General features: G+C 41.4%; 1 protein-coding gene across 1 annotated transcript in view; it reads left to right on the top strand.

Moving 5' to 3' along the window:
• Nucleotides 1-17007, top strand: part of nek1 (NIMA-related kinase 1) — a gene marked incomplete at its 5' end in the record, with an annotated part of 38082 nt that overhangs the window by 10937 nt on the left and 10138 nt on the right. Inside the window, 14 exon segments of the mRNA XM_037698344.1 lie at nt 1440-1535; nt 1626-1823; nt 1908-1961; nt 2059-2296; nt 2722-2838; nt 2941-3120; nt 3523-3666; nt 3755-3854; nt 4023-4102; nt 4195-4409; nt 4934-5091; nt 5369-5715; nt 9010-9143; nt 9229-9361. Coding sequence (XP_037554272.1) covers nt 1440-1535; nt 1626-1823; nt 1908-1961; nt 2059-2296; nt 2722-2838; nt 2941-3120; nt 3523-3666; nt 3755-3854; nt 4023-4102; nt 4195-4409; nt 4934-5091; nt 5369-5715; nt 9010-9143; nt 9229-9361 — 2194 coding nt within the window.

Here is a 17007-nt window from a genome sequence, read left to right as displayed (position 1 = left end):
GCTTTTTAACCACCTTGGTGATCTCAGCACCAGAGATTGGAGGGCCCGACCCAGAGTCCCCAGGCTCTGCTTCCTCAGTGGAAGACGTGCTGGTGGGATTGAGGAGGTCTTCAAAGTATTCTGCCCACCGACCCACAACATCCCGAGTTGAGGTCAGCAGCACACCACTCCCACTATAAACAGTGTTGATGGCGTACCGCTTTCCCCCCCTGAGACGCCAGATGGTGGACAAGAATCGCCTCGAAGCCATGCGGAAGTCATTCATCATGGCCTCTCCGAACTCCTCCCATGCCCGAGTTTTTGCCTCAGCGACCACCCGAGCCACATGTCGCTTGGACTGCCGGTACCCATCAGCTGCTTCCGGGGTCCCACAGGCCAAGAAGGCCCGATAGGACTCCTTCTTCAGCCTGACAGCATCCCTCACTGATGCTGTCCGCCATCGGGTTCAAGGGTTGCCGTCGCGACAGGCACCGACAACTTTGCGGCCGCATCTCCGGTAAGCCGCCTCGACAATAGAGGCACGAAACATGGTCCACTCAGACTCAATGTCCCCCACCTCCCCCGGAACATGTTCAAAGTTCTCCTGGAGGTGGGAGTTAAAACTCAGTCTCACAGGAGACTCTGCGAGACATTCCCAGCAAACCCTCACAATACGTTTGGGTCTGCCAGGTCTGACCGGCATCCTCCCCCACCATCGGAGCCAACTCACCACCTTGTAGTGATCAGTGGACAGCTCCGCCCCTCTCTTCACCCGAGTGTCCAAGACATGTGGCCGCAGATCAGATGAGACAATGACAAAGTCGATCATTGAACTGCGGCCTAGGGTGTCCTGGTGCCAAGAGCACATATGGACACCCTTATGCTTGAACAAGGTGTTCGTTATTGACAATCCATGACGAGCACAGAAGTCCAACAACAGAACACCACTCGGGTTCAGATCAGGGGGGCCGTTCCTCCCAACCACACCTCTCCAGGTCTCACTGTCATTGCCCCCATTGAAGTCCCCCAGCAGAACAAGGGAGTCCCCAGAAGGTGCACTTTCCAGTACCCCCTCCAAGGACTCCAAAAAGGGTGGATAATCTGAACTGCCGTTTGGTGCATAAGCACAAACGACAGTCAGAACCCGTTCCCCCACACGTAGGCGGAGGGAGGCCACCCTCTCATTCACCGGGGTGAACCCCAACACACAGGCACCAAGTTGGGGAGCAATAAGTAAGCCCACTCCTGCTCGGCGCCTCTCACCAGGGGCAACTCCAGAGTGGAAGAGTGTCCAGTCCCTCTCATGTTGATATCTCCTGCCAAAAAAAATCTCCCTTGCTTGTATAATGGTAGGGGACACACTGATATTCTTATGATCACTGTAATGCATAACCTTTCTGATAATTAAAACAATGCTTGATTAATGTCTTACCTTCATGTACTGTTTATGTCTCTCTCAGGCTCAAGCTAATGCCCGTGCTGCTGTTCTGAAAGAGCAATTGGAGAAGAAGAGACGACAAGCATATGAGAGAGAAAAGAGAGCCTGGGAGGACCATGTAGACTTTTATTTATTTCAAACATCTCAAACACACATTAAAGTGATATGGCCTAATGTTTATTCTAATGCTGGTTGCTTGCTGTGAAAGCTTTCTGCAGCTCGAGATGTGAAGTTGGGTGTTGCAGGTGGAAGCGCAGCAGCAGACGCATCATCTACCTCTTATAACCCTCTTCCAGAACCTAACCCCTCCCAACAAGACCAGTCTGCCAAAGCTTCAGCCCTGTCTGCATCCCAACACCTCACCCCAGCTATATCCATGACTGCTGCTCTGAAGAACGTTGGAGCGGTCAGTATATGTGGAGAAAGTGTTGTAGTGTTGTTTAGACGTGTAATTATTGCCTGTATGAATGAAGTGTTTTGTGTTTGATAGATCACATCACTGAAAGAAAACTTGAAAGAACCAGAGATGACGACTGTGATCCAGGTGTTTCACTTTGTTCTTATTTACCATTTAACAAGTAAACAAATAATTATTATCCAGGCTTTACAATCATATTTTAAAAATAATTTCTGTGTAACAGAGTGAGAAAAAGCAGATTCTGCGCAGGCTTAACCAGAACCTAAAATCTCAAAGCCCAGCAGACGAGGTGGAGGGGTCTCTTGCCCCTGCAGAACCGAACCCTGCATCCCAGCAGAATCAGTCCGAAGCTGACAAATGTCCCTCTTCTATTGGAGATGGGAAGAAGTGGGGAGCAGCACAGCTACATGTACTTCCTGCATCTGATCAAACCTTCGGAGAGATTGATGCCACTGCAGCAAGTGAGTTCAGACCTTTCCAGAAACACTTGGAGGAAAATTAACAAGAGCCTGTATCATTTCATCTGTTATACTGCATCAGAATCAACCTGTAGTGTGTTAAGTTTATTATTGCATGCAAGGAATCCTACTTATCGCTCACCACCAAGAGATGGTTAATAATGTTTTGCCAGTTTATGTGCATGTGTTTGGCTGTCTGTTGTTTAATATTTCTTGAACCAGCAGATGGATTTTGATGAAACTTGGAAAGTAATCATTAAATGTAGATCTACAACTGGTTTAACCTTTGGTGTCAACCAATTTAATGACTGCTACAAATGAATGGTCTCATAAAACAAAAATGACCATAGCTCAGGGAGTTTAGCAGTTTACGTACATGTTTTTAATTATGTATACTTTCCAATCAACTGTCTCTAATTAACTGTCAGCATTTCCAGAGGACAGGCCATCCTCTGGTGGGGACAGGAAGAAGTGGGAGGCAGGCATTCCACTCATTCTCCCTGTAGCACAACAAACTTTAGAGGAAATGTGCGTGAATACCATTGGTAAGTGCGTACTCTGAGTAAAATTAAGAGCACTCTTGCAGAAAATCGTTTTTGCGCTGTTTTGTAAGTGCATATCGTCTCGCTGCATATGTATCATCACAGATCAAACAGTAGGTGAGGTCATACAGATGGGCGAGCTTCAAGCAGAGGGTCCTAGGAAGATGTGGGAAGCAAGTCCAGAGTGTCAGGTGCTGAGAGCACTTCAGGAGGCGGAGCTTCAGCCGCTCACCCAGAACCTAGAGACTGGCTCTTCATCTGAAAATGTGTTTTCTGCTATTCCCGGTTTGTTTAACACATGTTCTTGATCATACACACTGAACCGCTAAAATATCCCTGCGTAATTTTTTATTCTTTTAGACTTTGTTTCACATTTCAACACAAGTTAATTTGTTTTGCCTGAAGTCAGCCACAGGAAGAAATGGTGAACATTTGACAATGAGTTTAGGAACGAGCTATTTAAGGTTTTTTTTCTTTCTCTTTACTGTAGGCACAATGATACTTGTAGTTTTCTGTCAAAAATTGTTATGTGTAATCCTGAATATTTTTAAACCCATTCATAGTTCACCTTCAGATTATTAGTGCATGAAGAATACAGTATCTGAAGTCAAACAAGTTTGGATTTGTTTATTTATTGTCACAGATACAATCAAAATTATTTTCCCTTTTTCAATTATGTGCTTTTAGCAGCAGCTGATGTTGAGAAAATGCCCAGAGAATCGTTGACGTTGTTATCTGTGGATCAGAACTCGGCAGCTCCAAACCAGGATTCAGATCAGAACTTGCCTGTGTTACATGCACCACTGCCTCCCACTTCGACCGATCTTAAGGGTTGGTTTCACGAAATACTGAGAAGATACGTTGCTCTTAGAAGAGTTTTTCAGTAGAATACAGTCTAATCTAAATTAATCCCTTTTAGATTTAGGCACTCTGGAGTCAGTGCTTTTGGAGGAGAGTCCCACACAAGCCTCAAACCCTCTGGCTGGTGTGCAGCAAGCGTGGGAGCAGGAACTGCAAATGTGACTATTTATTATTCTAAGCTATTTATGTTGATTAAATTTGGAAAAGCATTTGGCAAGCATTATTTTACTTGTAAAATTATGATTAAAATTTGTTTGGGCAAATTAGTGCCCATATTTAAAGTAGTTTTAGAGTTGCACGTTTGAGCTATATTCTTTCTTTTTCAGGCCGCCTGAGGGCATAACAAGACCAACAGACACCAAGGAGACTGAGAAGAGTGCAGAGAAACCAACTGAATCATCATCATGTGAGTTAAATGTGTTGTGAACCGCAGCTGATGCTTATTTTTAGACCAATTATAATCTTCATTAAATCTGCCCTAACATGGCTACCCCCCAGGTTTAGCTCAGTATGAGGAGCCACTCTTCATCAAGTGCTCGCCGGCTCATCGACGCACTGCAGCCCTCGCGGTCCTCTCTGCCCAGTCGTCCATGGATGAATCATCCTCCTCTCTGGCCTCTCGCTCACGATCTGTCTCACCTCTGCGCTCCAAGAACCAGAATGCCCTCCTGATTGGTCTCTCTACGGGCATGTTTGATGCCAACAACCCAAAAGTGATTAAAGGCAGAGCATGCCATTCTATTTTTTATTTTCTTTCTTTTTTTGGAAATTCCATTGAAAGTTTTAGACAGCACGTGGAGAATTGTTAAATTTTTAGCTGTACAAATGACCAGGTGTTTCAGGAAATTCACAGTTCAGCTAAACATGATTAAAAGTCTTCTGTGGTATTTTGGACAGGACTTAAATGAGGAATGTTGAAACGCAACAAGTCTTTAGTCAGAGTGTCTGAGCATGCAGTAGATTTGAAAGAACAAAAAGAGCTGCTTTTGCTTTCTATCTTCAAAACCTTTGTCAGGGACACAGAGCCGTGCTTATTTCTGATGCACACTTTTACTTTAAACATGCTGCAATACAAAACCCCATTTGTCAAACCTGTACAAGTCCTTTGTGTATTGATAATAATTTGCAGCTGCTCTGTTGTAACACAAACTTTTTTTTCTTCTCAGTGGATTTCCTGATCAGAACTTTTCACAACCTGTTCATTCCTCATGTCACTTTGCTTGTTTTGTACGGTTAGGTGCTGCGGACATGCTCCTTACCAGACCTCAGTCGGCTCTTCAGCTCACAGCACGACTTTGACTTGACTAGCAAAGCTAATGTGGCTCCACACAAAGACCTGGAAATCGAGGACCTGGAGGATGGAGCTAAAGAGGATGACCAATCTGAGGCTGAGGAGTAAGAGATGCATGAAGATATGTTCTGGTCTGACTCTGAGTTTAATCAGTCTTAACAATCTTGGCAAGGTTATATGTTTTATGTTGCACAGCATGGATAGTTTGTCAGCAAATGCATGTTTGTGTTGTAAAATATCAGTTAGCTTTAAGTGTATTTGTGCATTGTAATTTAACAATGACAGATAACACTCATTGGTTTCATTCTGTGAAGTTACAAATAAGTAATACTGCCAACTAATGGCATTCTGTGAGTGATGAGACTATGGTTTGTTCCTCAGTGGGTATGAAGATGAAGATCTGAGGGACATCAGGGCCTCCATGGAGAGGCTGTTGCAGGAAGAAGGCAACATGGCGAGAAGCCCCCCAGTTTTTGGAGCAGGAGACTTTAATGGGAACCCTCCAGAGGATGGAGACCAGGAGCTTCTCAACACGATCACAACTGAAATTGATCAGGACAACAGTCTGATGGCTGTAGATAATGATGATGATGATGATGAGGAAGATGAGGATGAGGAATTCTCTAATGGGAGTCCTGGAGCTGAGGAAGCAGGGGAGTTGCTTTCTAATGGTGTTGGAGAAGAGCATCCCAATAACAACAAGCAGCTCAATGAAGAATGGCATTCAGGTAGGAGGGGACATCGTGGATTTGGGACAAAAATGTATTTTATTCTTTCAGTTTGAGAAGTTGATTTCATATTCAAGGACAAACATCTGTTTGCTACTGTAGCTGAGTTGTTCTGTAATACTATATTAGAGCTTTGAGAAATCCTACAATTTATTAAAACACACCTAAAGCCAAGCATCCCAAATGTGATCAAGACCTTGAAGAAATTTTTACAGTATTCTCAAAAATAGTCTCTCCGGGTTTTCTCCAGGTACTCCGGTTTCCTCCCACAGACCAAAAACATGCATGTTAGTCTGATTGGTAACTCTAAACTGTCCCTAGGTGTGAGAGAGAAGCCCCCAGTATACTCCAGCGTACATCCATACGCACAGGTACGCATGTACATATGCAGAGGTACGAGTGTACCCCCCAGGGCATGTCCGTGCAAATCAATTTTTACGACCGCATACGCGTACGCGGTGTCGCACAATAAAATGCCCAGCGACGGACTGTTTTGTATGCGACACCGATGTATTAAATTCCCCTTCTTCACCTCTGATCTGGCATTTTCTTTTGTTTTTTTGCCAAGAGGCAAGTGATCTCTTCCTCCTTCGTTGATGCAATGACTGAAATGGTGAGAAATTAATTAATTTGTCACGAGCAAATTAAAACTCAGGTCCAGCGTGGCTGCTGGAGGGTCTGGAGATTTCCTGGTGGGCTGGTCTGATGTGTGGGCTGCAGAGCCAGCGCTCCCTGTTTTTTTTTTTTTAGATCTTTTTATTAACAACATATAAACACAGAACACCGCTGCGAGTGAGGCTGCCAGCGCTCTTTTTTTTTTCTCAACCTGTCAATCAGTCCAGTAGGCGTGTCAGCAAATGACCAATCGGCAACCTCAATTTGTCCCGAAGGTAAACGCCCCTTGTCTGTGAAGCTGCTCTGGGTGTACGCTGGAGTCTGAAGTCTGAACCCTCTGCGTACAGTACACGCGTACGTACGCGTGACCCGACGTACGCGGCAGTATACTGGGGGCTAGAGAGTGAATGGATGTTTGTCTTATCCTGATGCATGTTCAATAATCCAGGTAGAAAAATCCAAAAAAGTTCAATCTGGTCCTCTGGACATTTAAAAAAACAAAAAACAAAACAAAGCAAAAAAATATATAGAAACGTTTCGTCTCTCATCCAAGAGACTTCCTCAGTCTGAGGTGCTGTTTTCAGCTCAGTCTCTTAAATAGCACCTTCTCAGAGTGGATGAACCAGTTTGCTGCTGACAACCAAAACCAGCTGATCACATGCTCAAGAAGGACCATCAGCCTAACAATGGATCATTAGCACACTGCCTCATCAACAGGAATGCACGTAAAGAGTGATGTGACATCAAAAGAGACTATTGTTGATGAGGCAGTAGAGGTGGTCAGTTTAAGATTAAAATCAGACACCACTCTGAGCAGCAGGACCACGCTTTCCACAGAACAACTGTGTCAACTCTTGAAACAGTGCCTGCAGTCAACCTACTTCACATATGGGGAGCAATATTATAGGCAGAAACATGGGTGTGCTATGGGGTCTCCAGTTTCTCCTATTGTTGCCAACCTGTACATGGAGGAGGTAGAAAAGAGAGCCTTGACGTCCTTTTCAGGGACACCACCAAGTCATTGGTTCAGGTATGTTGACGACACCTGGGTTAAAATTAAATCTCAGGAAGTCCAACATTTTACTGACCACATCAACTCTGTGGATAAATACATCAAGTTCACACGAGAAGATGTAAAAAATGGCAAGTTGGCTTTCTTGGACTGTGAGGTCTCAGTCTCTGATAGAGGACATTTGCAAACCGAGGTGTACCGCAAACCCACCCACACAAACCAGTATTTGCAGTTTGACTCCCATCACCCTTTGGAGCACAAGTTAGGAGTCATCAGGACTCTGTATCACAGAGCAGACAGCGTCCCCACTAACTCAGGAGCCAGGCAAAAGGAGAAATCCTACACAAAACAGGCTCTAGAGCAATGTGGATATCCTAACTGGGCCTTCCTGAAAGCAGAGAAGAAACCCAAACAGGACTCCAGTCAGCCATCAGGTGAAAAGGAGGAACCCAGACCAGTGGTCATTCCGTATGTTGAGGGAGTATCAGAGAAACTGAGACGTTTTTTTTCTAAACATAACGTCCCAGTGGCTTTTAAACCCCAAAATACATTACGGCAAAGACTGGTTCATCCCAAAGATCCAGTCCCCCGGCACAAACAGAGTAATATTGTGTATGCTGTTCAGTGTCAGGAGGGCTGTGATCAGTCTTACATCGGGGAAACTAAACAGCCACTGGCCAAAAGGATGGCCCAGCACAGAAGATCAACATCATCAGGCCAGGATTCTGCGGTCTACACTCATCTCCAGGCCAGCGGTCACTCTTGCAAGGATGAAGATGTTCACATCCTGGACAGAGAGGAACGATGGTTTGAGAGAGGAGTAAAGGAGGCCATCTTTGTGAAAAGAAATCGTCCATCATTAAACAGGGGTGGAGGCCTCCGGGTTCAATTGTCCCCCTCTTACAATGCTGTGATTGCTAGTATCACTCAGCCCTCTGTGAACAGTAAACAGCCATCAGTGTGCTAATGATCCATTGTTAGGCTGATGGTCCTTCTTGAGCATGTGATCAGCTGGTTTTGGTTGTCAGCAGCAAACTGGTTGATCCACTCTGAGAAGGTGCTATTTAAGAGACTGAGCTGAAAACAGCACCTCAGACTGAGGAAGTCTCTTGGATGAGAGACGAAACGTTTCTATATATTTTTTTGCTTTGTTTGTTTTTTGTTTTTTTGAATGTCCAGAGGACCAGATTGAACTTTTTTGGATGTTTGTCTTGTTTGTCTATGTGTCCCTTTGATGGACTGGAGACCTGTGCAGGGTGTACCCCGCCTCTCACACAGTGATAGCTGGACATGGATACCCGAGACCTGAAAAGGAAGAAGCGGGTAAAGATAATGCATGGATGGTTGGATGGATGATTCATCCATCCATCCATCTAAACTGTGAAACCAAGTATCTCATGAATTGCGCTCCATCACTGACCTGGACCTTTTTAAATCTAATCTTAAAACTTTTTTATTCAGGCAAGCTTTTAATACCTCATGGCACTCTGGCATTAAAAAAATTTTTTTTTAATAACTTTTGCAATATGTGCACCTTTTGGCTGTTATAAATAAATGTTGATGGATTGAGAATCTTAGTGTAAAATGTCCAAACATATCTTTACATAACATAATATAATAATGCAAATAATATTTGTTGAGAAACATCACATTCTGCTTTACTGTAGATGGCAGTGGAGAAGACCAGGGGGGTGAGGCGGACCATCATGACAGCATCTTCAGTCGCCTGGAAGAGCTTCGGTTCAACCTGGAACAGCAGATGGGTTTTGAGAAGTTCATTGAGGCCTACAACAAGATTAAAGTATGAATTAATTTTTTTCTCTTTAACATGCAAAGTTTCCTGCGCAATCTCACAAGCTTAAAATAATGTGTAATTTTTTTTCAAGGCTATACATGAAGATGAAGATGAGAATATTGAGCTGGTCTCTGGTTTGGTGTCCAACATTTTGGGAACTGAGCACCAGCATCTGTACCCTAACATCCTTCACCTGGTGATGGCAGATGGGGCATACCAAGAAGGTGAGGGCGTCAGAGTTTTTAATCAACACTCCTCATAAATATCCACTGACTTGTGAAGACTACAGAAATGTGTGTATGGATCTGATTTTTTGTCAAAACACAGACTGTGTTAAATCTTTCGCTTTTATATTCATCCTCTGCTCTTGCATCACTTCACCATGTTGTCAAGAGACTAAGAAAATGTAAACACACCCTCTCCTCTGTCTAGTTGTTTTTTTTAATACTATGTGCTAATTTTATTGTTCGACTGTGGTCAGGCCAGAAATAGATGTTGGAGGGTGGAAAGGCATGAAATGTTTCCCTCAGGATCGGAGCAGCTTTCAGATATATCTTCACACCCAACATATCTGCTTGACAACTTCTTGGATTTCTATTTATACCGTGTTGTAAAGGAAAGATGCACTTGTCAGATATCTCCCCCGAGGTCTTGTCTCAGGATCTGTTGAGAATGTGTTGTGGCTGCCACACGTACAACAACGACTGTTTTAGACTTTTTTTCATGCAGTGTAGTCTGTTGACTACAGCACAACACTAATTATGTCATGTTCAACCCCCACATGCAAATTTTAGAGGATCTTCTGTTGTGTTTTATGTTGGGTCTTGAATTTTATTTTTTTATATTGGTGCAGGATTTGAGAAGCAAATGTTAGATGATAAAAATAGTCCACTTCCACAACAAACGGTGTTCCCACTCTATTTCTTTAACTCACCCCCCACCATTTCAGCACACACACTTCTCCCGTTACTACATCCTTCAAAATACAATACTGAACACATGTATACACACTAGCTAAACCGGCAGGTGAACTTCAGAATAAAAGACTGAACATATAATAAACAGAAATGTCTCTTTAGATACTGTTATGTACTTAAGAACAAGCATCAAGATGAAAACAAAATGTGCTTTAATTAGCTCTCATAACTTTAATTCATCCATGACTTGTCTGATAAGTTAATCAAGACTGGGTTACAGGCAGTCAGCTTTAATCTAAAGTGATATTGGTCTTATTAAAATGAATATTTCCTTTTATGTAGTTTAGCTTTTTAGCATGCTGATAGCTGATAAGCACGAACCACAAAGCACGGCTCAGGTTAACAGAGTTTGTTTATTTCTCTTGCCTGAAATGTGCGTGTCTTCTGTAATTTTATTCATATTATTTTATTTCTTTGCTTGTATTTGTGTGTGCATTTGTGTGTCTGTCTTTTGGGAAAATATCTCATGACTTACTGAACAGGATTTTGTAAAACTCAAAGTAATCATTGGATTCACATCTACAATTTTCAATATCAGCCCAATTCAAGATGAACACCACAGCTACCAGTGCTTAGTAAATACAGAGTTTGGATATAATCCTTTCAAGTGACATGACGTGAACAGTAAGATCGCTCCGCCCACGAGGAACTGTAACCCAGGGTGAGCTAACCTGAGACAAACAAACAAGATGACTGTAATTTTCATTTAACCTTTATTTATACAGGTTAGTCTCATTGAGCCTCGAGGACTCCTTTTCAAGAGAGACCTGTTATTAACAAAGAACACAGATGAGATACAGACAACAGTAGACAATCATGTAAAATGAAAAGTAAATAGAAGAAATGATATAAAAACAAAACAAACAGCTACATTATAAAAAGTTAAAGTGAGTATATTACTCCTTGTAGTAGTTCTAGTAATGACATATTTGCAAAAGAAATGACAAAAAAACTGAAACGCAAAAAACTGCTAAAACTAGCTTTATTTTTTGTTTGTATAACAAACAATAAAATTCAGTTTTGTGTTCGTTTTGGTCAAAGCTTGAAAGAGCCACTGCAGAGGGACCAAAGAGTCGCATGTGACCCCTGAGCCAAGCGATGACTGTCAATAATGGTGATGCAGGTGCAGAGAATGTGAGAGTATGGTTAAATAAATGTCTCTTCCAAAACTGGATGAAGGCACGAGGGCATTAACGGCATGGCGTAGAGATTCAATAACTTGAGCATTCAGTGGGGATTCCATTTCTGGCACAATAATGTCTAGTGCTGAGTACCGAACCGAGGTTCTTTTATGGCACCGACCGAACTGCACCGGTCGGTATATGTATTGAAACGTCACTCTTTTTTCGGTATCAAGTTTCGGTATTGGCTGTAAGGTGTCACGTGGTTTCAGCACGCAGGCAGGTAAAACACCAGACATATGACAAATGGACTACGTGTTTACACCCAGAGCTATATAAAGCTGCCGCACCTATTCTATGTACAATGTAGTCTATGGTGCTGGTGACACCGCCCACAGACGGGGTTCACGTGTGTTGTCGAACGGCTCCGACAACACGCGCAGAAAGTTGCTCCGTGTTTCTCTCCAAGAAGAGAGACTGACAGCAGCTTCCTTCCCCCTCCTCTCAGCGTGAGTCAGTCTGTGTGTGTGAAACGAACTGAATCAACATTCCACAGCCGGACTCGTCTTCATCAAAGGACGAGGATGAAGCTGTGTCTGTTTCAGCTGGTGAGTTTACGTTTGTTAACCTGACTGACCTGACTGAAAAATGTTGGATTTTATACCTGGATTATTGAGCATGGACTTTAAGTTTGTTAACACGTACATCGCGGTGAAATAACGCTAACTTTAACATATTAGTGTGTAAATATATTTTATCTACGTAGCTAGCTAAACTCAGAAGCTAACTAAAGATTGACAGTAACGGATAAAGCTTCGCTTGTAAAACTGCTCATCCATCCAGTCAGCTGCTTAAACAGTTCACCTAATGTTCGCTGTTCATGTTAATGTTCTCCTCACAGGAGGTTCTGACCCAGATGTGAGGACAGACAGAAAAGCGAGGTGGGGGCCACAGGACAATCAGACTTTGTTGTTAAAAGTTTGCTGTCTTTTTCTACAGTGGAGCTGCATGGAGGAGGTAAGTAAAATGTAAAAGATTTTGTTGACCAGTTAAACTTTTATCTCTCAGCCTAGATGATGTTTTTTGATCAATAATAACACAAACATGTTATTGTTGATGTTTTGTTCTAATGTGAATTAGGGAGATGATCAGAGCCCTAAACCCCAGAGAACCGCAGAGACACAGAGTTGCAGATGTCTGCATCATCCCTTCCTCATTGAATCCAGTGACCTGCTGGTGGAATGTGAGGGACAATATGGCAGTGCTGTCAAACTGACAACCAGGTATCTGTGTGTGCAACAAGCATCATCCACATCCTCAGAGGGAACACTTCCTACTGCTGGAGGCACCATCAGCCAGGAGTGAGCTTGTTTGTGTCCAGAGAAAACAGACACGTTGTTTCTGAAGAAAAACTGTTCAGTGAAAAGGTCCTCAGTGTGTAGCAGTGAACATTAGACACTGACATGTCACTGGTTTGTAACTGTTCTTTTGAACTGGAAATTATTTGTTTATTTTAATGTAAGAAAACTGCTTGGAATAGAAATACCAAAGTTAAAAAATAAAATTCACAATTTGTACTGTAATGTGTAACGTAATTTTATTCTTGTTAGAATTAATAGTAATTACAAAATTGGTACAGAAAAAAGAACCGTCCAGGAACCAACACCGAAGTGAAGGTACCGACACCTGTACCGATACAGATTTTTTTAGAAAGGTACCCAGCCCTAATAATGTCTGTGTTGACATGATGGGATGGTCCTGAGCTCTCCCAATCAATATACTCAATTTGGATTTCCTGTCAAATTTTCCTCAGACATCTCTGGCTCTCTGATGGAGTGTTGCAACATCCCAGGTTCCCACAGCTGGTTTGGGGAAAGGCTACAATCTGTCCTGATGGGATGGTCATTCCAGCCAGCCGAAAACTTGTCCAAATCAGCCTTGAGCCTTGGGAGGAAGGTGTACTGTTCAAACATCCCTCCATAGGTGCTCAATTATCTGGTTGTGCATGCTTTTTTCACTAATAAATCTTCTGCAATCTGTGCCTTTTACATAATTTCGGTAATATGGACATTTTCAACTCCTTGATCAGCTCTCACTCTGTAGTGTCTAATAAGCCAACATCCATCCATCCATCCATTATCTTTACCCGTTTATTCCATTTTGGGTCACGGGGGTCGCCGGTGCCCATGTCCAGCAATCACTGTGCGAGGGGCGGGGTACACCCTGGACGGGTCGCAAGTCCATCACAGGGCCACATAGAGACAAACGAGACAAATAACCATTCACTCTCTCACTCACACCTAGGGACAATTTAGAGTTACCAATCAGCCTAACATGCATGTTTTTGGTCTGTGGGAGGAAACCGGAGTATCCGGAGAAAACCCACGCATGCACGGAGAGAACATGCAAACTCCACCCAGAAAGGCCCCTGGACCAGGGTTTGAACCAAAGACTTGCTCGCTGAGAGGCAGCAGCTCTACCAGTTGTGCCACCATGCTGCCCAGCCAACATCCAGTCATGGCAAATTCAGCAAAGTGTAGAAGAGTATGGCCATGTGGCATTGAACTACCCCACTCCCAGGCAGTCTCGCTTTAGTCTCCTCTTTGTTAAAATTGCATGGTCCACAATCACATGCACAGAGCGTGTGAACCCAGCACACACCTGGCCACTTACACGAAACTGGCACAATAGCAGAGGTAGTGAATCTCATGGCGTTACTCGAGGTATTTAGTGAGGCATTTTTGCCTTATCAGCACGAACTTTGATGTTCTGAACCACTTTGGCCATGGCTGCCTCAGACGAGTCGGCTGGGGAGAGGGCGGACTCCAGAAATCATCTTATCACCAGCAAACTTGTTTGCCCTCTATGTGAGTGTGCTACTTATAAGACTGAGTTTGTTGTGGCTCCTCGGACTGATGAAGTCCTTTGGATGAAAGACGAAACGTTTCAACAACAAACAAAAAAATCATCCAGAGGACCTGACTTAACTTTGTTGAACTTAATAAACACTTTGTGTAAAATCACTTTAGTTTTAATTGATCAGGGCAAACAGACTAAACTTATGCAGCCAGAAGTTACAACATATATCTATATATAAAACACAAAAAACAAAGCACAACTAGCTTTAAGCATTAACCTTTAATTTAACCATTAAGTATACAATGTAATTATGACAGAAAATAGAGGATTTACCTGCAGTTACCTTCAGACAGATGAACATGTGGTATTTCCTGTTTATAATTGTTGCATTCAGCTGCTCATGAGGTCGGTTGCAGAGCTTTATCGTCTTTTACATTTTTACAGACTCATTTTAGGTTTTGGAAATGTAATAAACTGTATTCCACCCTCTAAATGCTCAGAGTAACACTGTCTGAATTACATGTTCTCCACTGACAACGTTTAACCATTTTTTTCCCTTGATTTTTCACAAAATCCCTCTGACTGCAAAGCATTTGTAATGCAAAACCCTGAGAAAAGTGGGTGGAGCTCTTGCTGGTAAGGTGCATTTCACTTTGAAACAAGTTGGGATCGCCGACTGGGTAGTTGCTGACAAACATACTGGAAAATATTTCAGAAGATATGGAGGAAGTTAAAAAAATCTTTGAACTTTTTGAGTGCTGAACTGACTAAATTGAGTGCTGATGTGACTAAAGTATCAGCTAAATGTGAATTACTGACAGGACTGTCTGAAGAAGTGAGACAATTGAAAGAACTGATGACTAATAAAGACAGAAAAATAGCTGAACTGGAACAAAAAGTAGAAGACATGGAACAATACACAAAAATCGACAACTTGGTGATCACTGGACTGGAAGTTAGGAACCGAACTTATGCAAGAGTTGTTGCTGGTACTAACACAGCAGAAGATGCACCACAGGAAGAACTACAGACTCTGGAGGAGCAAGTAGTAAATTTTTTACAAAACAAAGACATTGACATCGAACATGAGGACATTTCAATCTGTCACACCCTGCCCAACAAATCAGATAAATCCAAACCATCCATAGTCATCAAGTTCATTAGCAGGAAATCAAGAAACAGGGTAATAATGCAAGCAAAAAAACTGAAGGGAACAAATGTTTACATAAACGAACACCTAACTAAAAAAAATGGAAATATTGCACGAGAAGCAAGGTTGTTAAAAAAACAGAAAAAAATAGCATCAACTTGGACAAGAAATGGAAACATCTGGATCAAAATACAGGAAGGATCGCAGGCTAAAATAATAAAAGACCTGAAAGATCTGGAAAAACTAAAATGAGCTCAGGAAATGATAGATGATAAATCATTGACATAACTTCACAAACAAGAAATTAACAAAATATAAAACAAACAAATACATTAAAACATGGCAACATACAAAGACAGAGTTTAAAATATACAATGTTGAAGATGTGATTGATACAAATTTTTTTCCTGCAATAAAAGACTGTGAATATTACAATGAAGAACAGTTTAATGACATCAATATAACAAATGGAAGTCTCTCTATTATTCACTTTAATAGTAGAAGTTTAAATGCAAATATATCCAAAATAACAGATTATTTAAAACAGCTAAACAGAACTTTTACAATAATAGCACTGTCAGAGACATGGCTCAACGATGAAAACACAAATAATGTTCACATGGAAGGGTATGAATTATATCATGTGAACAGAAGCAACAAAGGAGGTGGTGGAGTGGCTCTATTTGTTAAAAATGAAATAAAATGTAAATTAATTAATGAAATGTCAATGGTTGTTGATAATATCATGGAAATAATAATAGAAATAATAAACAAGAATGATAAAAACATATTGATAAGTTGTGTATATCGATCACCAGGATCAAATATAGAAATATTCACTGATAAAATCGTACAACTATTGGACAAGAGTTTTAATAAAAGCATTTTTTTCTGTGGAGACTTTAATATTGACCTGGGAAATAAAACAGATTCAAATAACATCAGTACATTTACAAGTTCATTGTATAGTTTAAATCTTTATCCGTTAATATCAAAACCAACAAGAATTACAACTCGTAGTGCTACAATAATCGATAATATTTTCACAAATGTAACAAATGGGGATGTGATGGGAGGTATTTTAACGAGTGATTTGAGTGATCATTTACCAGTTTTCATGATTTATAAAAATGATCAAAGCATTACAAAATAAATTACAATTAAGGAAAAAACAATAAACACATCAAAAAAAGCAATGAACAAATTAAAATATGATTTACATAAACAAAGCTGGAAAGACGTGTATATTGATGATGTGAACAGATCATATGATGAGTTTATGAATATTTTAGGAGCTCTGTATGAAAAGAATTGTGTGCAAAATAATTGTACAAAGAGAAATGTTGTTGACCAACCATGGATGATGAAAGGGTTGAGAAATGCTTGTAAAAAAAGAATTATTTGTATACATGTTTCTTGAAATTGAGAACACAAGAGGCTGAAGAAAAATATAAGAAGTAAAAAATATAAAAATAAATTAGTAGCGATTATAAGGAAACACAAGAAGGAATATTATAGTGATTTATTAAATAAAAGTAATGGTGATATGAAAGCTACATGGCGTGTAATAAATAGTGTTCTGAAAAGTCATAAAGCAAAAACAGGTATTTCACAATATTTTTTGAAGGATGACAATGAAATCCATGATGAAAATGAAATTGTAAATGGATTTAATCATCATTTTGTGAACGTTGGATCAAGCCTTGCAGCTAAAATACTGTAGTGAACCTGGTCTGACCTCGAATCTTGATCAGATGAACAGT

This window comes from Nematolebias whitei, chromosome 3 (assembly GCF_014905685.2).
Source record: "Nematolebias whitei isolate Nwh7 chromosome 3, NemWhi1, whole genome shotgun sequence".
Taxonomy (NCBI): Eukaryota; Metazoa; Chordata; class Actinopteri; order Cyprinodontiformes; family Rivulidae; genus Nematolebias; species Nematolebias whitei.
Note: the sequence above shows the minus strand (reverse complement) of the source record. Positions and strands in the feature narration are given on the sequence as shown.